This window comes from Lithobates pipiens, unplaced genomic scaffold (assembly GCF_037356315.1).
Source record: "Lithobates pipiens isolate NorthernLeopardFrog02 unplaced genomic scaffold, aLitPip1_a1.2 Scaffold_23, whole genome shotgun sequence".
NCBI lineage: Eukaryota > Metazoa > Chordata > Amphibia > Anura > Ranidae > Lithobates > Lithobates pipiens.
In genome coordinates this window covers 239,770,076-239,795,758 of record NW_027507785.1, presented here as the reverse complement: position 1 = coordinate 239,795,758, position 25,683 = coordinate 239,770,076, and the positions used below count along the sequence as shown (strand labels likewise).

Genomic DNA, 25,683 nt, shown 5'->3' with positions numbered 1-25,683 from the left:
TCTTTCCCGTCTCTTTCCCGTCTCTTTCCCGTCTCTTTCCCGTCTCTTTCCCGTCTCTTTCCCGTCTCTTTCCCGTCTCTTTCCCGTCTCTTTCCCGTCTCTTTCCCGTCTCTTTCCCGTCTCTTTCCCGTCTCTTTCCCCCATGATCATCATCTTAGTGATCCATTTCCCTCTATACTACACTTAACCCTACTCCCAATTAAAACAATCTATTCGCTCAGCACTACAAAAGAGATGATTGCCCCCTCCTTCCTCGCTACCCCCAATTACTGGCAATGATGGCAGACACCACCAACTAGAGTAAAGTACATCATGAATACACTTCACTTCTACCAGAATTGTCTCCGATCCCCATCAGAAGAAGTTAAAACCTTGCCAACTAGATAGTGCTACTACTAGGGCTTTGAAATGCCTGTTCTAGTACTATGCATTTGAGCTCGGTGTTCTGTTTGACCACATGTCTGTTTTTATACAATGATCTGTACCACCTCCTCTTTAATACATCTTGTACCCTGCACTCTGAAATGCATACATACAGGCGTGTATATTTCAAAGTGCAAGATAAAATAAATACTGAAAGCAAGAGTTATTTGGTCACCAAGACGACCAAAATGAGGGGAAAAAAAATGAATTTGCAAATTTGGCTGATAATTGAAGTTCTGTTGAGGTAATATAGTGAGCAAGATAGCGAAGGCATAAACTGAGGCATGAAAATGTATCTGCAGATATGACACGCTTAAAAGGGCTTTCCAAGGCTTGGGAGGTGGGTAAATACTGGCAATAATACAAGAGTGGGGAACAGAGACTGATCTACCTCATCCCGCAGAGCAAAATTGCATATACATACCTTTTGAGTCTGGTCCCACGCTGAGCTGTCAGCGGCAGCTTCTCTGTGTAGGTGGGTGCAGAAGAGACGGCCTACAGCGGAAGCTTCCATAGTAGCTCTAGGGGTGACGTCACCTCCCAGGTATTTTCCCAGTCATTGTTGGCTGTCTCCTGCACACAGCTTCCGCCACACGAGACCGGACCGGCTTCAGAAAAGGTATGTACAGGGCTAGATAGGTTAGTAGATTGTGGCTGCGAGTAAATATGGAGGTTTTAGGTTGAATGTCCACTTTATGGCTCCATTCACCCTTGTACAACATTACCCAAGTTGCGCTTACTTTAGAGTCCCAACTTTGGATGGCTGCAAATTGGTTACGACTTTGGCTTTGACCTGTGGTAATGGACAGCTGTTATTAGATTGTAAGCTCTTCTGAGCGGGGCCCTCTTAAGCCTATTGTATTTTATTGTATTATAACTTTGTCTCCTTTTTTATATTGTAAAGCACTGCGTAAACTGTTTGCAGTATGTAAATCCTGTATTATAATAATTATAGTTAACAGTGAGGGTCCACAGTGAAGTCTTTGGCTCTCAAATTGCATGAAAGTCAGACCAATGTAGTGCATGAACTACTTTGAAGTTTCTACAACTTTACGTTGCGCATACATGACTGAGTATCATTGGAAAACATTGGGAGCGACTTGTCATGCAACCTCGATGTCCAAAGTTGCATGACAAGTCGCACAAGTGTAAATGGAGCCTAAAGCCCCATACACACTATCGGATTTTCTGATGATTTTTGTCTTCAGATTTACCAAAACCATGTAGTGCAAAGGCCTGCCTGATTGCATACAAATTGAAGCTCCTAAGGTTTGACCTCATATTATATGGGTTTTGGTAAATATGAAGGAAAAAAACAGCAGATAATCTGATGGTGTGTATGGGGCTTAAGAGAGCTTTTCTGACCCTTGTCAGATTTTTTTTTATTATTTTTTTTTTTTTTTTTTTTTGGGTCATCTGTGTCCCTTTTGAGATTTCACTTCCTGTCCCATAGCCAAAGAGAAAGTGAGAGGAACTCCCTGAAAATTAAGAGAATCCCTCGGGGAGTTCACCAGAGCTTCACAGGTTGGCACTGGAGTCCTCTTCCACTTCTCCATGATGACATCACAGAGCTGGTGGATGTTGGAGACCCTGCGCTCCGCCATCTACCATTTTAGCAGCGTCATTTCTTCAGTGTTGTCACATGAAAAGATATAATAAAATATTTACAAAAATGAGATGGGTGTCCTCGTGAGATACTGTGTATGTGTATACTCTATTCCATAGTTTGTGTAATAACTTATTTGCAAATTGTTTTTAACTGAAACGCAAAAAAAGTGTGTGCCCTCCCCCCCACCTCCAAAATGTATCTAAATTATTAGATTCATCTTTTTTTTATTTTGTTTAGGAAAATCTAAAAAAAACATTGGTGAATAAATACCACCAAATTAAAAGGAAGACCAAGACCACGCATGCTCAAAAATGACAGAATACAATATATTGCATCCCTTCTGAAGTTGTAGTCTGGCATACGAGGATTTTCAATGAGACTAGCATGCAAAAAAGATAATTTGTCAGATATTCTCATTATGTGTACGGAGCTTTTAGACGTATTCCTTCACTAGTGTATGTGGAATTGGCTGTATGCTGCCTGGGCACTTGGCTGATTATTCCCAGGCACAGATATTTTTAGTTTGCTCTGTACATAATCTGTTGAGACAAATTAAACAAAACTCAAATATATAGTGTGTATAAACTCCTCAGCTCCTCCTGCTTTTCAGCTTGCGGTGTTGGGTGGCATTTGATGACGCCATAGAGCTAGCTATTAAAGCGATTATACTTCCTTGATATTTTTAGTGTGTAATTTGTAAATGCGGTAAGGCAGCAACATGGAGTTTAATGTTTTAATGGCATACAAGTATGCTGTAGAATTGACCTGCACTAAAACCCAACTCCAAAGTTTTCTCATGCAGTGTGCCTGCACTGTGTGGGTAAAGTGCCCAAGCACAGCCCCACTGCATTGGACAATGTTGTTTTGTTGTGGTTTTTTTTTGCCCCCAGAAGGGCTTTAAATTAGTCTATTTCCCATGTATCCATCCTATGTTCAATCCTACCAAAAAAAAAAACACGTTTCCCTTTGGATCATCCCACTTGCAATATAGTTAGAAGGATTTAGCTGCTGTCAGTGTAATGGCCATATGTGCCCATTTTAAACTTTCAGTATTCATACTATGTTATAGTTCTGTTCTGTTTTATGGGGGGAAGAATGTGTACTATATATTGATTTGGGTTTATGGCAGGTTTTAAAGCCGTATTGAACCCAAATGCAAAAGTGTAGTATATTGCAGCTTACCAACCATTATGTGGTGGCTGCATTCATTTTTGTTTTTAGGCTCCTCCTTCCCCTCTGTTTTCACCTTGAGATGTGACAGTAATGCACCTCCTGTAGTGCCCCCACTCTGGAAGAAGGCACCTTTGGACAGCATTGTCAGTACGGGTGGAGGGGAGTGTTGGATGTGCTACTACCGTGTTTCCCTAAATATAAGCCCTACCCTGAAAATGAGCCCTAGTTTAAAGCGGGGTTCCACCCTAAAGTGTAACTTCCGCTCATCGGAACCCTCCCTCCCTGTTGGCACCTTTCAGGGGGGAGGGGGGTGCAGATACCCAAGACAGGTATTTGCACCCACTTGCGGGCATAGACTCCCACGGGAGTCTATGCCTCTTCCTGTGCTGTCTGCTGGGACACACACGGGCCCCAGAGACAGCGCGGATCGTTCCTGTTGCTCTGCGCGACTCGCGCATGCGCAGTAGGGAACCCGGGAAGTGAAGCCACAACGCTTCACTTCCTGATTCTCTCCCCTAGAATGGTGGCAGCAGCTGAGAGTCGATCGATCGGCCTCGGCTGCCAACATCGCTGGATCCTGGGACAAGTGATTGTCCATTTATTAAAAGTCAGTAGCTGCAGTATTTGTAGCTGCTGGCTTTTAATTTTTTTTACAGTGAAATCCCTCTTAAAGTGATTGTAAAATCCAAGAATGCACTGTTAGGGCCGGTTCACACAGCGAGCCGCGGCGAGGCGTCTCCGACTTACCTCGCCGCGACTTGCGGGGAGCTCAGCGGCGACTTGCAGAGGACTTCTGCATAGAAGTCAATGCAAGTCGCCCCCGAAGTCGCCCCGAAGTAGTACAGGAACCTTTTTTCTGAGTCGGAGCGACTCGAGTCGCTCCTCTCAGAACGGTTCCATAGTACTGAATGGGGGCGACTTGCGGGAGCGAGGCGAGGCGAGCCGTGTCGCCTCGCGTCGCAGTGTGAACCGGCCCTTACAGTATTATATAGTGTAAACTGTGTATGTTTCTGTATGTTAGCTGTGTAGCACTGCTCGTTTTGCAGGTGGAACGGGACACTTTTAACCCCAAAGAAAAGCTTAACAAGAGTGATTTCAATGGCAGGGATGGTTTAGAATCGGTATATACACCACTTCCACACTGCCCCAAAGACACTGCTTGCAGGACTTTGTTTTATTTTTATTTATTTTTCCCGGTCCTGCAAGCGCATTGCCACAGTGTGAACGCATGCAGGTTTTCACACTGGAAAGGCAGTTTACAGTCGCTATTTTTAGCGCTAAAATGCCTGTAAAGCCCCTTCAGCGTGAAAGGGGTCTTATAGCGGCACTCAGCTGACCTCCTGCTGCTCTCCTCCTCTTCTCCCAGAGGGGTTCTCTGCCCCCTCCTCTGCAGTACTCAGAGAAGAGAGGTCTGGCGTGTCACGGAGGCACAGAGCAGTGCTATAAGAAGGTATTTATCACAGATTACAGAAACATGCACAGTTTACAATATATAATACTGTAATACATTGCACTCTAGGATTTTACAAGCACTTTCTTCATTGCCACTGGGGATTCCTGACAGGCAGGGAGGGAGAGGGGGAGAGAAGACGGCACATGACAAGCCCTACCCTGATAACAAGCCCTACTGGATCTTTTGTTGCTGAAGTTAATATAAGACCCATGCTTATTTTCAAGGAAACACCATAGACTAACAAATTAAAGGCCAACTCCAGCTCACACATAATTCTAGCAAACAGTTTTCTTTCTTCCTTTTTTAGGATAAAGGTTTTACATAAATAAAAGATTTCATTGGTAAATTTGGTCACATCTCTGTAAACTGATACATCTGCAAGAAAGCTTGTTGTTTTTGAAAAATCGACTTATCGGCTAGATCACCAGCTTAAAATAGTAGAAAACCTAAACAAAAAACGAACGCAGCCATCACGGCTAAGAACTGATGAGCTACAATATGTTTTGCTTTTGGGTTTAAGTGCCAGTTCACACTATTGCGATTCGGGTTCCCGCATCGCACCCGGTAATGCACGGGGATCATTCCACACATTTGAGGTATCACTGTGAATGTCAGATCATGGGCGGTAATTCTAGCACCAGACCTCCTGTGTAAATCTAAAGCGGTAACCTGTAAAGGCTTTTAAAACGTTGCCTATGTATAGTAAAATTTCCGTTGTTTGTTGCCATTGCACAGACATGCGTAATTTTAAATCGTGACATGTTGGGCATCTATTTACTCTGTGTAACAACATCTTTTATATTTTAACAAAAAATGGGTCATGTATTGCCAGTTTTTGCATTAAAATTCAAAAGTGCATTACCCCCTCAAATTGCATTTGAAAAACCGCTGTGCTAATACTGTGTGACATAACAAATTCCCCAGGACAAGTCGGCGTTCTGTGAAGCAGTAAAAAAGGATTACTAATGGTGTCTTTGAAAGTTCTTTTAGGTGCACTATTTAGGAGATAACACATACTCCTTGTTACAATTAAAGTGGTTGTAAACCCTTACAAACCACTTTGACCTACAGGTAAGCCTAGATTAAGGCTTACCTGTAGGTCCAAGAAATATCTCCCAAACCTATACGGTTTAGGAGATATTTGCCCGAAGACGGGCACCGCTATCTACGGCGCATGCGCATCGTCAGGGCGGGGCATCGTCGATGACTAAGATGCCGCGCAATGCCAGACGTCTCGGCTCCCGTGCGCATGTGCGGGAGTGACGTCATCGCTGCTCCGGCGAATCACAGCGCCGGAGCAGCGAGACCCACCAAGAAGATGGATGCTCGGAACTACAGGGGACATCGGTGACTTCGCTGGCTCCTGTGTCAGGTAAGTGACACATAATGGACTACTATGCGATGCATAGTTGTCCATTATGCTTTGCCTTTGCAGGGAATGAAAGAGGAAGTAAACTCATCAGGGTTTACTTCCTCTTTAAGTTCACAGTATATAACCCCTTCCCTGCTCTAGTTTTTTTCTGCCTAGTCAGGAGTAAGGACCTGGTTCCCTGCTGGGATCTCTAGTCCTGGGAATTTTTGTTTTTTGTTTTCTTTCCTGGATTTTTTTCCTTGGATCCAGAGGATCACCCCAGTCTGGTCAGCGAGCGCATGCAGGCCTCACTGGACAGGGGCTGGCCCTGCGAGTTAAATGTCTCCCAAGGTCGCATACGGCCGGCTCTTGGCCTGGGTCACAGCCTTCCTCATGGCCGACAGCCCCCCCCACTTCGGTGATGAGAAGGATCTGTCTGGGAGCGTTACCTGTGCACTTCGCTGGACTGGTAAGTAGGGGGCCCTGCCTCTCCTTCCCTGGATGGGTGGGGGGCGCCGGTACTCCCTGGGGTGGTCGGTTCCTTTGGTGTTCTCCTCCAAACCTCCCCCCTCCTTTCCTTCCTCAAAAAGGGTGGTGTTACAGATGAATCCCAGGCTTCTGGCCTAGGGGCTTTGTGGACACACTGCCCCCCACCTTCCACTCTTGGGTTTGCTACTGGGGGGGGTATCCCATGGGCTTACCTGCTGCATTTTGGGGCCCAGGAGGAGGTAAGTGACTGGACATCCACATTCGGGTGACTGGGCGCTGGGGGATGGCCCCAGTGTGGGCAGCCGAGGCCGCCATTGTCCATTTGGTGTCTGGGGGCCGCACACTTGTGGCGTGCAGCTAAAAAACGGCTGCAGAAGCTTACGCTTCCGTAATTTGGCCTGCGTCCTATAGATGGATGGGTCCGCTTCTCTCGCTTGCGGCAGATGGCCAAAAATTTAGCCTACCGGCCGGGTACCGCATTGTGTGTCCCAGGGCCAGCTGCGGAGGCCGCAGCTTCCACAATTTAGGCCGCGGCTTTGCGGCCTACAGATGGACCAGTCCGGTCCCCCCGCTCGTGGCAGATGGCCGAAGATGTAGACGTGGGGGGGGGGGGGGGGCGGCTGGGGCCGGCTGAGGAGGCGTGACGGTCCTGTAATTTAGGCTGTGGCTTGCAGCAGATGGATCGGTCTGGTCCCCTCGCTCGCAACTGACGGCCGAAAATATAGGCCTTGGTTTTTGTGGCCTACTAGGCCGTGGCTCTTGTGCCTGCTTAGCCTGGTGGGGGGGGGCCTTGGTCTGTCGTCGTCCCCCCCCCCTCAATTCTTACAGCTGCAGCATTAGAATCAACAGGCCTACCAATGCAGCAAAAACAGGGGGATTCTGCTCCCCCTTCAGGTATGTCAGCTGGACCTTTAGAAGCCAGAGATTCCTCTATTGGAACCATGGTTGCCTTGAGCAGCCTAGAGACAGGGGGATCCACTACTGGTGCAACAATCCACTACTGGAGGGACTCTTCAAAGGGGTACCTCACAGCAAAGTGTTCTTGGAAACGCAACAAACACATTGGACACTCCCAGACCTATGCGTCCGTTGTGCAAGTTTGCAAGGTGACCACTGGTCGTTGGTCTACATTTTCACAAGTCTTCGAAGTGGATGGGTTGGCTGCAAGTTTTTGAAGGCTGCTGTTTAGAGTGTCTATTCCCTCTTGGAGGGGTAGCGTTCAGGTTTGGGTCCAGCTGGTCCTTTGTGAAGCTCTTGTTACCTGGATGGCTTGTGTTAGCCTTGGGAATTTTCGTTTTCCCACCCCTCATGTTTGGCATGTCCCTATGGTTCTGAATAAGAAGGCTGTGTCTGTCAATGAACGAATGAGAAAATAAAATGTTTTAGTTACCGTAAAATCCAGTTCATTGACAGACACAGCACCCACCCCTCCACGGCGCTTTTTTGATACTTCTATTACTGCTTGCTACTAAACTGAATGCCTAGAGCAGGGAGGGGGTTCTGTATACTGTCTGAGGACGGCCCATGGGCATGGCCAAGTGTTTTTTGTTTTCTTCTTCTGCCTAGTCCTACTACTAATAGGCAATATAGCCCTATGGTTCTGAATAAGGCCATGTCTGTCGATGAACTCAGAGAAACGGATTTTACGGTAAGTAAAAAATCCTATTTTAATTTTTTCCTGCTGATTTTCCACTTCCTGTTACAGGTTAGTTTTGGATGGACACTTCATTTTAGATCATTTAGGTGGGCAACAGCAAATTTAATGCCCAGTTCCAGTATTTACAGTTGGGGAAAAATAAAGGTTGGCAACTGATGGGCCCAGAAGATGCAATTTGTTAGAAATAATTTCATAAAGCACATACTTTGAGTTGGACATTTTGTGATGGGTGATAGTTTTTGTTTGAATGAAATGTAAGCAAGTTTACACTGCAATGTGAAACCTTTCGTTATGAGATCCTTGATTATCAATTATTCATTTAACTCTTTCATCTGCTTTGCAGGGGAAAAAGTGCTGTGAAATTATGATGAAATAAAATTAAAATGTGTGCAAACTAAACCCCTTGGTTTTAATGTGAACTGTTAGAGTAATTTGGTTTCTTGCTGGCTGGTAAGTGAGCTGGAAGCTTTTTGTTTATTTTGTGACCTGTCGCCCTTCCATGTGCTCCTTGCTGCAAAAGCCAGGGTGGTTATCATTTGTACTGAAATAAAACGAATGTCCTTGTGTGGGCTAAAAATATATGGGAAGCCTTGCCTTGTAAAGCAACTCATTTTGGTTTAAAAAAAAAAAATGCAAGGCTTAATAAATAGAGATCTCTCTATCTAATATATATATTATTTATATTTGTGTGTTCACATGGCCTTTGCTCTCAGCTATGTAAGGGACTTCAATAGGTGGGGGTGGAGACTGCAGGGGGTGTGCCAGCAGGAGGCAGAGGGCAGCATACTGATCTTTCCAGTGACATGCAGGGAGACGTGTCAGCACAAGTCTGACCACTGGAATACAGACTGACTGTGCTCTGAACTACAACCCCAATTCCAAAAAAGTTGGGGTGCTGCGTAAAATCTACATAAAAACAAATGATTGCAAACCTCATAAACCAATGTTCACAAAAGGAAATAGAAAAACAAATATTTAAACCAATAAATTTTACCATTTTAAAATTTTACAACAGTTTTTAGGATGCAGTTTTTCAGATTGGTCAATATCTGCCCATCTTTACTTCTGATATTCTCTGAATCTCTAAGGCCCCTTTCACACAGGCGTTTTTCAGGCGCTACAGCGCTAAAAATAGAGCCTGAAAAAATCCAGCCCCTTTCACTCCAGTGTGAAAGCCGGAGGGCTTTCACGCTGGAGCTGTGCGCTAGCAGAACGGTGAAAAAAGTCCTGCTAGCAGCATCTTTGGAGCGGTGAAGGAGCGGTGTATTCAAAATTGAAAAAATAAAAATGCTGACAAAACAGGATATTTATGACAGAAGAGACTAATCCAGTCTCGTCTGTCAAATGCTTCCTCCTGTCTGCCAGCCTTCACCTACACTGAGCCGGGTTTGCGCCGAAGACCTGGAAGGAAGACCGGGTGAAGATAGAAACACCCGGACTCGCCGGCTGCTTTACAGTGCAGCGCTGGAGCTCGGTTTGACAGGCAAATCTATCATAATGTACAAATATGCTGTGTATACTAGCATATTATGGTATAACCCACCTGGGGGCCCCCAAAAGAGAAAGGACAGTGAACTTTACCACTTTAACAGCGGGGAGATAGATTCTCTAGTTGGAATTTTAAATTAAACTAAAACTTGCACTAGATAACTACATCGGCTGCTAATGCCAACTTCCTTTAATGCGAAAGAGGAAAAAAGAAAACCGTAACTAGAGCACAGCAATGCTTTCACTAAGCCAGAGCAAGACTGCTATAAAATTAGAACTTCTGACTTCCATAATCGACCCATGTCAATGTACCAAAGAAATTAAACTAAGGTAGGCCCATACACTATTCATTTTCTTTTGTTCAACCAGCATAAAAATGAATCAATGAATCTACCTCAAATGTGTAGATGGGGGAATCCCCCTTGCAGAGCCTTTGTATACTGACAGTGGAGAGATTAGCATTACAACCAGCATTTTGAAGGAGTAGAGAACAGCAAAGACCGCAATCTCCGGAATTGTGTAGGTTACATATAATTTTTTTTTTTTTTTATAACTTCCTTTTGTAACCAAGATGTTTATACATTAACCAATTTGAGGCTGGTTTCATACCTATGCAAATTGGATGCAGGGTTTTTCCGCATCAAATTTGCATAGCAGCTTGATGGGCACTGACCCCGACATCTCCCCTTTGCGACAGGGAAAAGGAACTGAGAACACAGATTCCCCAGTCCCTTTCCCTGCAGCCTCGGCTGCACTGAAAATGAATGTAGAGGAGGCAGAAGCTCCTCGCATTCATAAACGAAAGCATCATAAATACAGTTTACGATGCTTCAGTTATGAATGGACAGTCAGTGATTTCATTAGAGGAAGGAAGGAGCTGGTAAATGAGATTTACCGGCTCCTTCCTCCGCTCTCCATCCTGACATCTGGGACAAGGGGAGGGGGATCGGAGGAGGAGCCGGAGAGTGGGAGGAGAAGTGGCTATGTCAGTACAGCTACACATATGCTTGTAACTGCCTGCACCGATCACCTGTGAGGCTGCCCGGCCCTCCTGCTGAGCTTGAGGACGCCTGGTCCATTACAGCAGGTATCGGAGCATTTGCACGAGTACCGATACTCGTGCAAGTAATTGGTATCAGTACAAATACTAGTATTGGTGCAACCCTAGTAGCCATCAACTTGAAATAAGCTTTGCCTTTCTCATACTGCATCTGTGGGTGAGTGAAGTTACTGTGGGGCAGCTGTTTTCTAATGAAATTTTGCAATTTGACAGATTGTCAGTTTATTACTGATTGTACTCTAAATAACCAACCACCACCTACCTACCTAAATGGAGAAATCCATAAAGGAAGATCGCCTTAACTTCTCAATGTTGGTTTCAAGCACGAAGTATTAAGTGTTCAAATTATTTCTGTAATCTTAGATTGTCATACATACCTACATACATGCACGTTAACCCATCCTCTAATACCTGAGATTAAGGGGAAAGGTGTCTTGGAATACCAAAGCACTTGTCTCCCTCTTCCCAGAAAAAGACGCTTTGTGTCAGCAAATGCCCCTTCACTTTCATGAGTCTAGAACTTGGGCTTTCCTTGTGTTTGCATTTAGCTTTTGGATTATTTTATATCTGCTGAAGTACATAGACTTGCCTTTATGTATGTAATCTGTATAAGGAGTTAGAGGAACTGTTAGGTTTGCTTTGTAGGAAAGATGGTTGACTGGTTTTATTTTATTCCCCCACAGGACACCAGAACCCACATTGCTCCCGAACCAATGGGTATTAATCAGAAAATAGACTTTTCGGACCCCATGTCACAGCCAAACTTGGATGAAATTAAGGACCAGATCAAGCGCGAAATCAGAAAAGAACTTAAAATCAAAGAAGGTGCCGAAAACCTCAGAAAGGTTACTACAGATAAAAAAAACTTGGCTTATGTGGACAATATTTTAAAGAAGTCAAATAAAAAGCTAGAGGAATTGCATAACAGTCTTCAGGAGCTAAATGCACATATTGTTGTTCGGGAAGCAGAGGATCTTCCAGGTACTCCAGAGTGCAAGGAGATGGTGTGGGTGTGTGTGTATAAAACTTGCATAACATGAACTGTATGCTGTTTTGTTCCATTATATACATTAAAGTGTTAACCCCAGCAAAAGTAGAGATCCTGGTCCCTTAAAGCAAATTAATCTGCCCCTCTAAAAGGTAAAAAACCTGGCTGAACCAGCAGCTTCCTGGATCCCCCTCAATGCGTAGACCACGCTAATTGGCTGCTGAGCTCTGCCCACCGTGGTCATCGCAAGTCCCTCCGTCATCTGCAGCCCTGCTCCCTCCTCCTCCCTGCCTGTCAGCTCCCTGCTCTGTGTCTGTCTCCGCCCTGCCTCACCCCCCTGGCCACTATTAAAAATAAATATTGTAAATGGTCACTGCTGGCTCCTTTATTATAGATAGGCATAGCACGCTGTATAAATCTTATATAAAAATGAGGCATGTAAATATCTTTTTAGGTCAGTCTTCTTCAGGCTGCTCACATGACTCTCGGATGGTTTCCAGGGCTACTGCAGGAGGGGCTGAGTGGCCATGTGACCTCCTCGGCTGATCTCAGAGGGAGATCTCAGCCCCTCCTGCAGTAGCCATGTATCGGATATGTAAGGCGCCTGCAAGTCACGGGACCGGCCTGAAGATCGTTCCAAAAAGGTATTTACATGCCTAATTTTGATAAGACTTCTACAGTGTGGTATCCCTAACCATAATAGAGGGGCTACCAGTGATTTATATGTTTTAGGTTAACAAACACTTTAAGTGGACCATTCACTACAAAGTTTTAATTTTATCATTTTTGATTTACTTTGTCAATGTTTATTTTTGCTGTTCCAATGGGGATTTTTTTTTTTTTTTTTTTTTTCAAGCAATTTCCACATAAATTCAGACACAACCAGTCCATATCCCGAATCTTACTTGCTAGACATCACTTACTGTGTTTCTTTGTTTTGTTTTTTTTAATTGGTCTAAATACGGTTTATGCTAGTAAGTTGACATTGCTAACACTGTTGGCATTTGTGAGAATTGTGTTGGCCCAGATGATTCAAAACAGATTAGCCATTGGTGAGGTATATTTTTGGTTTTATAAAGGAGATTTAAAAACAGCAAGGTTTCTGGAATGTAAAACAGAATAAGCTGTACTTGGTCCTGGCCAAAAATATTGACACCCCTGCATTCCTTTCAGATAATGCACCACTTTTCCCAGAAAATTGTTGCAATTACAAGTGTTTAGGCATCCTCATGTTTATTTCTTTTGTTTGTATTGGTATGACAAAACATTGGAGAAACAAAAAAGCCAAATCTGACACATTTTCACACAAAACTCCAAAAATGGATTACAAAAAATCGTAAGAAATAATTGCATTCCAAGTTTGTGTTGCTCCTGTAATTTGTAATTAAACTCGCCTACATCAGTGCTGACAATATAGAAAAATGTACTCAACCTTTCTGTGTGAAACACGGAGTGTGGAGGAGAGAGAGCAGCAAAGAATTGTCTGAGGATTTGAGAACAAAAATTGGGGAAAAGCATGGACAAGGTTGCACGACCATCTCCAGAGATCTTAATGTCTCTGTGTTCACTATGCGCAACATTGTCAAGAACTTTATAGCCCATGGCACTGTAGCTAATCTCCTTGGACATGGACGAAATAGAAAAATCGATCAAAGATTGCAGCGAGGCATTGTTCGAATGGTGGCTAAAGAACCTCAGTCAACTTCCAAATTAAATATTAAAATGATATTCAGCACAAGGTACAACTGTCAGCTCGGACTATGTCGCCATCTGAATGAAAAGGGGTTTAATTGTAGGAGACCCAGGAGAGGACCCCACTGATGACACATAAACATCAAAAAGCCGAATTGGAGTTAAAATATACCTGAGGAAGCCAAAATCCTTTTGGGAGTATGTGCTGTGGACAGACTAAGCAAAATGACAGCTCTTTGGTAAAGCCCATCATTCTGCTGTTTTCAGAAAAAGGAATTAAGCCTTTAAAGAAAATAATTCAGTCCCTACAGTCAAACATGGTGGAGGTTCACTGATGTTTTGGGGTTGCTTTGCCACTTCAGGCACTGGATGTCTTGATCGTGTGTGTGGCATTATGAAATATTAAGACTTTTTTTTTTGGGTGCAATGTAGGCCCAGTGTCAGAAAGTTGGGTCACCATCAGAGGTCATGGGTCTTGCAGCAGGACAATGAGCCAAAGTACACGTCAAAATGCACCCAGAAATGGTTTAAGACAAATCGTACTGAACTGGCCAGCTATGAGTCCAGATCTAAATCCCCTAGAGCACCTGTGAAGTGGTCTCAAAACTGCAGTCGGGAAAAGGAACCCCTGCAGTCTGAGACCTGAAGCAGTTGGCAGGAGGGTTCCAAAACTCTAGGCGAGAGGTATAACGCTCATGGATGGTTACGGGAAGCGATTGATTTCAGTTATTTTTCCTAGGGGTGTGCTACCAAATATTACATTGAGGGTGCCAACGATTTTGTCTAGATTTGGCTTTTTGTTTCTCCACATTTTTGTGCCATACTAATACAATTAAAAGAAATAAACATGAGAATGCCTAAACACTTGTAATTGCAACAATTTTCTGTGAGCGAAGTGGTGCATGGGTGCCAACATTTTTTGACCATGCCTGTATGTACAAATTGGGAGTTTATCAATCCTACTGTATTCATAATATGGGTGTTGCCAGAAGGGGGAAAGATTTACAATGATGGGTTAGCCCAGGAAGTGACCATCCAAAATGTCAGCATTAACCACAACTGAGAAGTTCACTGCTGTTTATGATCCTGTACATTTCAGATCCATGGACTTTTTACATCAGGCTATTTTAAAGAGCACTAAACTGCTTTCAAATGAAAACCTTTCCTAAAAGAAACTTTGGGGCTGACATGGCTGACCTTTTGTAAATGTTAGTTGCTCAGCCATTCCACAACTTTGAGTCACTGACCTGGAAAATGTATACAGGTACAGGGAGCCTTCTAGACATGAGGTCAAAGGAAACCTTTCATGTAACAAACAGTCTGGCGTTGCTGACCTCTTTCTAAAAATGCAGATCACTTTTCTTGAAGTTTTCTTGTCCACCTTGTATTTTCTGTGGAAATTTAGAAGCACACCTACGGGTAAATCATTTGTGACCGTCAGGGTGGATTTGATTTAAATCAAATCCATTTAAATCACTAGTAAAAAAGACTAGATTTTAAATCAACGCCACTTAAATGATTTTTAAAGAGCAACTGTCATCTCTGTCCCGCAGCAGCTCCTCCTCTGACCCGCTGGTGATGCTGCAGTGGCACAACAAGGTGAGTGACTTGGCGGGAGCAGGTGAGTGGATGCCCGCTAACAGGCGCTGCTATGATGGATCTGAAATGACAGGTGCTCTATAAATGTAAGGACCTATTCTTGCTGGTAGTTAGTCTTTAATATTTGCAAACAAAATGAAGGTTCCCTACTTAGAATAATAAGCTGACAGGTTAGTAAAACGGTGATTTCATAACCGATTCAATCATAGTTTGCAAAACAATGGGATAAAGGAATATTCCTGAACTTTGTTTTATCTCGTGGTTACTGTTGAATCATTTGAATGCATCAATGCAGTGCATGTTATTTCAACTTGCAGAGCTTGAATTCATTGAATGAGTTTACCAAAAATGGAAGTATTGCAGAATATACAGCCTCATGCTTGATAATGAAGTTCCATTTCATGCTGAAGTAACTAAGTTATTGATGTAGATTTTAATTTTTTCTCAAAGAGCAGTTTATTAACATTAATCCGTTTTTAAAGCGGAGGTCCACCCTTAAGTGGACCTTCTGCTCATCGGAACCCTCCCCCCCTCCGGTGCCACAATCGGCACCTTTCAGGGGGGAGGGGGGTGCAGTTACCTGGATAATCCAGGTAACTGCACCCACTTCCGGGACAGCTCTCTGCGGAAAGGGGCGTAACTTACGCCCCTTTCCGCAAGTGCCCGCCCCTTCCCGCAAGTGCCCCGCTGCCTGCTGGGAAACACACAGCTCCCAGAGGCAGCGGGGAGCGTCCTTATTGCGCAGCGCAATTCGCGCATGCGCAGTAGGGAACCGGGAAATGAAGCCGAAAGGCTCCATTTCCTGATTCCCATACCCAAGATGGCGGCGGCAGGACCCGACAGATGACCTAGAGATCGGTTTCGGGTGCCGACATCGCGGGCGCGCTGGACAGGTAAGTGTCACTATTTTAAAAGTCAGCAGCTGCAGTATTTGTAGCTGCTGGCTTTAAAAAAAAAAAAAAAACGCGGAGTCCCGGTGGACTCCCGCTTTAAGCCAACCATTAAGCCATGTGGGGGACACAGCAAAACATGTGGAAGGTGGTGCTCTGGTCAGAAGAGACCAAAGTCAAACTTTGTGGCCTAAGAGCAAAAATGCTATGTGTGGCAATAATAACTAACACTGCGCATCTCCCTAAACACACCATCCCCATCATGAAACATGTGCGGATGCGTTTCTTCAGTAGGGACAGGAAAGCTGGATAGAGTTAATGGGAAGATGTATGGAACCGAACACGGGGCAATATTAGAAGAATACCTGTTAGAGTCTGCAAAAGACTTGAGACTGAGGCGGAGGTGCACCTTGAAGTAGGACAAAAACCCTAAACCTATAGCCAGAGCTACAATGGAAAAGTTTAGATCAAAGCATAGTGATTTTATGACCCAAAGTTTAGACCTAAATTCAATTGAGACTCTGTGGCAAGACTTGAAAATTGCCGTTCACAGATGCTCTCCATCCAAGAGGCCAGAGCTGCGCTGTATGTGTCAACTAACATGCAGAGCCCAGCTCGCAACAAAGCCTGCATGAGTGCCCTCATAGCAAGCGGCCTGCTATGGGGTCATAGCCAGAAGCACCAGCGGGGGGGGGGGGGGGAGAAATCAAGAGAAGGATTGGGGCTGCTTTGCGCAAAACCATTACACGCAGTAGATAAGTATTACAGGTTTTTTATTTAAAAATAAAGCCTTTACAAATCACTTTAAAGCGGTTCTAAAGTCTTTACCTTTTTTTAAAGCATTATTGCTTTATTATTTAAATCAATGGTTTAAAAAAAAAAAAATTGGATATTTTTTTTATTATTTAACCGGTTCCCGACCGGCGCACACCGATGTATGTCGGCAGAATGGCATGGGCTGACATATTGGCATACAGGTACGTCCAATCTTTAATGCCTCCGTGAGTCCGGCATACCCGCGATCCTCTCACGGGGCAGGTGAACGGAGAAATGCCGTTGTAAACAGCGTTTCCCCATTCTGCCTAGCAACTAGTGACGCTGATCTCTGCTCCATGTGATTGGAGCAGAGATCAGTGTTCACTAAATGAAAGCCCAGCCCCCCACAGTTAGTAACACACCCCTAGGAACACTTAACACCTACACTGCCACCCACTGGTTAACCCCTTCACTGCCAGTGCCATTTACACAGGAATCAGTGCATTTGTATAGCAGTGATTGCTGTATAAATAACAATGGTCCCAAAAATGTGTCAAAAATGTCCGATGTGTCCGCCATAATGTCGCAGTCACAATAAAAATCGCTGATCGCCGCCATTACTAGTAAAAAAAAAAAATGCCATAAAACTATCTCCTATTTTGTAAACGCTATAACTTTTGCGCAAACCTATCAATAATTGCTTATTGCGATTTTTTTTTTTTTTTTTTTTTGTAAAAAAAAAAAAAAAAATGTTTTTTTTTTATATATTTTTGGGGTATATTTATTATAACAAAGTAAAAAATACTGCGTTTTTTTTTTTCAAAATTGTCGCACTTTTGTTTATAGCGCAAAAAATAAAAACCGCAGAGGTGATCGAATACCACCAAAAAGCTCCATTTGTGGGAAAAAAGGACGTAAATTTTGTTAGGAGCCACGTCGCATGACCGCGCAATTGTCGGTTAAAGAGACGCAGTGCTGAATTTCAAAAAGTCGTCTGTTCTTTGACCAGTAAAATGGTCCGGGGCTGAAGTGGTTAAAAACTGATTGGGGTCTATAAGACCCCACATCTCTCCAACAGGCTGAAAGGCATCAGATCTAAAAAAGGACAGATCTGATGATTTCCCGTTAATCGCCACTTTGACGTCTCGCCCGAGCATCCGGTCAAAGAGATGACTGGTGACCATCTGGTTACCGGAAATCTCATTGCTTTTCATCTGGCATTATCAACACTGGAAGTCAAGGACATCCTATAATGTACTGCGGGCGAGATGTGGTTGAGGTAACAAAAAAACGTCTACCTTTTTAGAACCACCTTAATGCATTCAGGTAAAAATAAACACCCCATTGACTTGTTTGTGATTGCTGGGCGAGGCACATATTCAGGAATACATTATTTTTTTATGGATTACAGTAAAATAATTTACACTGGCACCCCCTCTTGTCCTTACTATGCTCTATATGGTGAGGGGTAACAGTTCATGTACAGCTGAAGGATCCCTATGTGGAGGGGACTGCCTTGGGAGATTATCCGCTTTCCGACCACCTCACGCAGATCTACTGCGGCAGAAGGGCATGTACAGGCAGATTAATGTACCTGTACGTTTCCCTTTAAGAGGCGGCTTGCGTGCGTCCGCTTGCCGGGAGTTCCGTGACCGCAGGTCCCGCAGACTCTATGTCCGCGGGCATACCCATGATCATCTCATGGTGAGGAAGAACGGGGAGATGCTAATGTAAACAAGCGCTGATCAATGACTGTGTCATCAGGCAGAACGGGGAGATGCTTGCTTACATTAGCATCTCCCCGTTCTGCCTGATTACACTGTCATTGATCAGCGCTTCCTGTAATTGGGAGCATGATCAGTGATGTGTCACACACAGCCCCTCACTCCCTAGGACACACTTAACTCCTACAGCGCCACCTAGTGGTTAAGCCCTACACTGCCAGTGACATTTTTACAGTAATCAATGCATTTTTTTTTTTTTTTTTTTTTTTTTTTTTTTTTTTTTTTTGCATTGATCGCTGTATTAATATCCAGTGGTCCCAAAAATGTGTCAAAATTGTCCGATGCGTCCGCCATAATGTCAGTCAGGATAAAAATCGTTGATCACTGCCATTTCTAGCGAAAAAAAATGTATTGATAAAAATGCCATAAAACTATCCCCCATTTTGTAGACGCTATAACTTTTGTGCAAACCAATCAAATGCTTATTGCGATTTTATTTATTAATTTTTTTACCAAAAATATGTAGAATACGTATTGGCCTAAACTGAGAAGTGTTTTTTTTTTTTTTTTTTTTTTTATAAATATTTTTTTGGGATATATTATATCAAAAAGTAAAAAAATTAGTTTTTTCCCCAAAATTGGTGCTATTTTTATAGCGCAAAAAATAAAAACCTCAGAGGTGATCAAATACCACCAAAAGAAAGCTCTATTTGTGGGGAAAAAAGGACGTCAATTATGTTTGGGAGCCATGTCGCACGACCGTGCAATTGTCAGTTAAAGCGGCACAGTGCCGAATCACAAAAAGTGCTCTGGTCAGGAAGGGGGTAAATTCTTCCGGGGCTGAAGTGGTTATAGAGTGCATTTTGACCCACTTTAAAAACAAAGGGTCATCGTGAATTGGGAGGTTTCTCACAGATGTGAGTGGCGTGTATCACATTAGGAAGGAAACGGACAAGCACCGAGTGGCAGTATTGTGGAGCACTTTGTACATTGTTACCAGCCGTGGACTTGGGATTTGCTGCTTGTATGATTTGGAGCAATAGTCACTCTTGCAGCATGGTGGTTGAAATACAGTACTGCACTCATTTGCATAACTGTTATGATTGACATAATTGTAGCATTGCACTGATTTTTACTTCAGTTATTAATGATTGTTTATATTAATACGCTGTTTTTTTAGTGGTGGATTAGATTGTATATCCATTGAGCACTGGAAGCTTGGCAACACTGATTATTAAAATGTAATATTGCATTATAATATAGTGTACATTTATACAATTTAGATAATGGATATGTTTTATTAGCACTTTATTTATCGAAATAGTTTTCTTGATTTAATAGGGTATGTGATGCAGCAGCTTATTTGTTTTTGCGCATGTAAACGGATTAGCGTGCGTTAACAACAATTGAATTGATTTACATTTGTTTGCCTTTTCACATGCATATCTAACATTTTTTAAACGTTATTTTTAGCAGAAAAAAAAAGCATTGCAGGACTTAAACAGCCTTTGCAGCAAGGAGCACATGTAATGGTGACGCATGTCAAAACAACAAAAATTCCCAGCTCACTTAATAGCCAGCTTGCAACAAACCGATTTGACCCTGTCTAACAATTCATGTTAAAAACACAATAAGGGCAGCAATGCCTGGTGGGAGCCCACCCCTCATTAACCACTTAGATTTTCCCCATTAATGACAGGCCATTTTTTGCAATGCTTCACTGTTTTAACTGACAATTGCGCGGTCGTAAAATTTACATCCTTTCCTCACAAATGGCTTTTCTTTTGGTGATATTCGATAACCACCTGCCGTGTTTTTTTTTTTATTTTTATTTTTTTTTTGCGCTATAAACCAAAGTGACAAGTTTAAAAAAAAAATATATATATATATATATATATATATATATATATATATATATATATATATATATATATATATATATATATATATATTTTTTTTTTCTCTGCTATATCACAAAATGTGTAAAAAATAAATAAAATAAAATTCTTCACCAATTTAGGCCAATTTTTCTACATATTTAAAAAAAAATATCTCTAAGTGTATATTGATTGGTTTGCGCAAAAGTTATAGTGTCTTCAAAATGGGGGATATATTTATGGCATTTTTATTTTTTACTAGTAATGGCGGTGATCAGCAATTTTATTTTTTTATTGCGCCGGACAGATTGGACACTTGACACTTTTTTGGGACCAGTGACATTTATACAGCGATCGGTGATAAAAAAAAAAAAAAAAAAAAAAAAAGTCACTGATTACTTTATAAATGTCACTGACAGGGAAGGGGTTGAATGTTCCCTGGGAGTGTTTCCAATTGTATGGGGGCTGGACTGACTGGAGGAGGAGAGAAATCGCTGTTTGTAATCACTAGCAGCCCTGGCAGAACGGTGGGGATCTGTCTGTTTACATAGACCCCCATTTTGCCTCTTGTTTCCGCGGTCATGGGTGGCCGGCAGATATCGCAGCCGCCAGCCATGCACATCAGGTTCCCCTGCTGTACAATGGGAGCACGCACCTACTACAGCTCCTTAGAGGAGACGACGTACACCTACAAAGATTTGCGGGAACGTGCCGACCAGCCGCCGTATAACGACGGTGGCTGGTCGGCAAGTGATTGATCTCTTCTCTGTGACCCCACTGGACTAGGCCACATATATGCGTATTTGTCTTTGTAGTGCAAGTGTGCCACAAAGCCCGCTCCTAGCACAGAGACCAGGGTCTTGCCAGGCCCCCTCAGGTCCAGTACTAACAATCAGGACCTGGAACTCCTGATTTTCGGTCACCTAACCTGATCAGTCACTGTGAAGCCCGCCCTGTGTTTCTCTCTGTGAATGAAGAGGAAAGACTCATTGAATCTCTCGCGCTCGGTCTCTCGCGCTCCCTGCAAAGAGATAAAAAAAGCTTTGTGTAAAAGATCTAATGTACTACGAGTGCACATACGTGGTATCGCTGCGATCGTTGGGTGATATGTACAGTTTTACGAACACATTGTTACTAACACATTATTAAATTGTGCTTGGGCATTATTTGTTTTTACCCTTAAGCGCAAAGGGGTTAAAGGTATACAGATGCACTGGACAGTTCTGGATACCTTTTGCTGCTATTGGTGAGTGTCCAGTGCGTCACTATACCTTTTGAGGGTTGAGCTCCCTTCTGCCATGGCTGCCCTTAATCTATCCATTATGTGTGCTCCGATTCAGGAGACTTTCAAAATTATAGTTAGAATTGCAGTACACTGGGGTGCCATGATATGGCCTCTGCAGCTTGTGTATGTATTTGCAAATATGTGCAAATTAAACCCCTGGTTTTTAACGTATTGTGTCAATTCGTGTTTTTTTTTTTTTTTTTTTTTTTTTTTTGCAGGCTGGCTGGTAAGTGAGCTCGGGATTTTTGCCTGTTCTTGATTAGAAGCGTATCTGCGGTTTGTTTATTTTTTATTCCATAAATATCCGTTGAGCCTGCCAGGGAGTGCTACATTGGTCTGTGATGGTGTGATATAGATACTGCTTCTGAATTCAGTGCATAGTTGCCAATCTCATACAAACTGCACACTTGCAGTACAGTGGAATCCTAAAATATTGGAAAGGTTGTGGTGATCAGATTTGCCACTGCTGATTTTTAAGCCTGTAGCTTGTCAGTCAGAACCTGACTACATCTAGTCCCACTCATTCCATTTGTTGCTGAAACTCTCCTCCTTCTTGAGCTGCAGTGTCTGAGGGGCATGTGAGGTGCAAATGCAGGGCTTGGTTCAGTCAGGTAAAGAAGAACTTCATGTTTTTTAATTTATTTTGCTATGGTAGTACATATATAGTGATATATAGTGACAGGAATTGGGGACATGTTTAGACTGTCTTACTGGAACTAAACACCAGAGTTGCCGTCTTTTTGGGGGTGGTCCCCCCCCCCCCCCCCCCCCAGTACCATTTACTCTAAAGATTGAACACCTTCAAGAATATGTAAACAAACTCCTCTGTTTTTAAAGGGTGTGTGCCTGCTTAGTATTATATAATGTATTACTCATGGAATTCTAATTGTGCTCATGACTATTAAACCAAATGCAATACAATCAGAAAGCGAAATGTTAGATCAATATTTGCTAACAGTATGAGTGAGCCTAGGTTTCCTTGCCCTTGCAGTGTGCTGCCTTTCATGTACATTTAAAGGGTTAGCTCCTCTTTTACAAAATGCTTATGCAGGGAGTGAACACCTGTAGCTTTGAGTAAAGTTGAATAATGCCTCTGCTGTAGGAGATCATTTTATACCTCGTAGAGTGGGGGGGGGGGGTCATTACTCCTATTGACTCGCACAAGATGTTCTCAGGGAGAAGCCTGTAAAGTCCTCATCAAATTGACTTCCCAGTACACGGCACAATTATAATATAGTGGAGTGAGTGAGAGAGCTTGCATTCTAACACTGGCGTATAAAGCTGACATATAGAACTTTTCTTTCCTGCATCTTCCTGTGCTTTTTATAATAAGATAATGTGAGAGATTTAAAAAGGTGACATGCTTCTGCTTTTTGCCAGACACCCCCCCCCCCCCCCCCTGCTTTTCCTACTAGTGTTGACACATTTTAGTTTTGGTTTTCCTTACCAAACTTGAAAGTCCTCAAAACGGAATCATTGATCTACCTGGATCGTCAGGTTTGTTTTCATGGCAGGAATGTACTTCTCAGTAGGTTAAGTCTGCATTGTAATTTGTATGCAGTATTGAGTATTCATCAAAATGTCTGCTGGAACACACAAGGGTTGATTAACCGGGTGGATAAAAATCAATGGTTTTTGATTTAAAACAATTTTTTTTTTTAATCTGATTTTATTTATCACATGTATTTTAATAGAATGCTTTTGGAGTAAAAAAATCTAAATATTAAAGATTCTAACTACCAGCAAGACTAAGTCCTTAACTTTTTAAAGAGCACCTGTAATATCATATCCATCCATGGCCGTGCCTGTTAGCGGGCATCTACTCACCTGTTGCCATGGCATCCCTCGCCTTGTCACTGCCGCATCACCAGCCTTCCCATTTAAGTGAATGGGCCTGTCGAGGAGTCAACAGTAGGACAGTGATGACAGTTGCTCTTTAAAAATTATGATTTAAATAAAGACTTTTTACTAGTTATTTCCGATCTGTGGGTGCTGGGTACCGGATGTCCTCCGGCACCCGCCGATCATTGGTAAAACCCACAGAATGATTATCTGCCTATGTAAACAAGGCAGATCCCTGTTCTGACTGGGGAATGGATGCATTTTGTGTTCCTGAAAAGCAGGGAGCAAAATCCATCTTAGTAAAAGCACTGTACACAACAGTGGTTGTGTACACATTTAACCCTTTCGTCACCCTAGATGTTTAACTCCTTCCCATGTCAGTACAGGAACAGTGCATATTTTTAGCACTGTATTCGTTTGGTTAGATCCCACAAAGTGTCAGTGTCAGATTATGTACCTTATTACAGTCCAACTATAAGTCGCTGATCGCCACCATTACTAGTATTAAAAGAAAAAAAGATATATTCAATATATCCCATAGTTTGAATTTGCACAAGCCAAAAACATGTAGCAGAAAGTAGAACCTTTTTTTATTTTTTATTTATTTTTATTTTTTTATAGTGCAAACAAAATTTTTTAAAAATGCATTACTTACCACCAAAAGAAAACTATTTGTGGGGAAAAAAATTACATACGTTTTGTGTACAGCCTTGCATGACCGCACAGTTAAAATAACTGTGCCGGATCACAAAAAATGACCTGGTCATTAAGGGGGATAAATCTTCCAGAGGTCAAGTGATTAAGAAAAGATTTCTTGAATGAAACGCAAAGCATGAAATCTATAAAAGTATTTGTATGATAAATACGGAGCAGACAAAGTGTGTGTATGTATATAGATAGATATAGATATATCTATATATCTTTTTTTTTTTTTTTTTTTTTTTTTTTTATTGTAGCTATATATGCACATGGAATGTGAATCTAAATATTGTAAGCAAATTTATGTAAAGCAGTCCAAACATGCCAATTATCTGGCTGATTGCCATTTTTAATACGTCAGTATTAGGACTATGGATAGCAGGGTATTTTGATACATTTTTCTAAACAGTGTTTGTTTTTGAACAGCATGATGGGAAAACAGCCACATATGATATGTATCCTTTTATACGCTGATGATGTGCAACCTTTTCCTTCTACACAATAATTCATACATTTTCCCGGGTTCCTGAGTGTTCTGATTGTGTAGGAACAAATCTCAGTATGATCAAACTTTTTGACATGCGATATGACATGTCAAATCACATGCCAAATCGAAGTCTATTGCCAGCAACAGCACTGTTCAGATCGGTGCGACACAGCACTGATTACCAAAAGTAGTTCCTGCACTACTTTTGGCGACTTCAGGGAGTGAATTCAATAGACATCTATGCATGAACCCGCACAGATGTCTCTCTCTCAAATCCCCCCCCCCCCCCCCCCCCCCCCGAAGTCGGACTGAAATCGATCGCACGGGTTTAGCTAAACTTGCACAATTTTAAACCTGCATTCAACGTAGGCTAAAAGTGCCCAACTTTAGCTGTTTACTATGCTGCTCGTGGGAATCAACTGATGTAAATGGAACACTAGAGCAGGTAGAGGTTTAAAAAAATAAAAATAAAATTGGGGTACCTTCACACTGCCTCGCAGCAAAACCGCATAAATAAGACTTGTGCGAAGTGTAGCAAGGTGGTGGCGACGGAACGTCACTTGTGTTACAACATATGGCAGGTCACCTAATCTGATGGAACACTGACATCGGCCAGAGGACACAGTGGGAGGACATCGGATCGCAGGGACAAGGTAAGTAAGTAAGTAATCCCGAGTGAGGCTGGGGGTTACCGCTTTTGGTACTGAAAATTAACCCCCAACACTCGGGATTACCACCAGGAAGGTTAAACTCAACTGAAGTGCAACTGACTAGTGTGAAAAGCTACATCGGATTGAAAAGGATGCATTTTTCTTCTTTTTTAAACTGAAGAACTGAACAAGTGATCAGTGTAAAGTCAGACTTATCTGCATTTGCTTTGAATCGCCTACTACCCATATCTGCTGGTATACACTTGTAATCTCTATGTACAGCCCTAGAAGCTGTGTAGCAGCATAATGTGTGTAATGACATGCAATAATGTGGCAGCGCTGGCCAATGAGGATCTTTTCTTTTGTCCCAGGTGTAAGCAGACTCTCATTGGTCAGAGCCGACTAATTTCCACACATTATTGCACACATTCTGCTGCAACACAGCTTCCAGGGATGTGTACAAAGTTTTCAAGTGGATGGATCCGCAGACA

General features: G+C 42.6%; 1 protein-coding gene across 2 annotated transcripts in view; it reads left to right on the top strand.

Moving 5' to 3' along the window:
• The window catches only part of PKN2 (protein kinase N2), a 192,394-nt gene that overhangs the window by 102,213 nt on the left and 64,498 nt on the right, over positions 1–25,683 (top strand). For both annotated transcript variants that reach the window (XM_077452959.1, XM_077452958.1), the window contains exon 2: positions 11,387–11,684. In XM_077452959.1, the coding sequence (XP_077309085.1) occupies positions 11,417–11,684 (268 nt within the window). In that variant the 5' untranslated portion in view covers positions 11,387–11,416. The remainder of the gene's footprint in view (positions 1–11,386; positions 11,685–25,683) is intronic.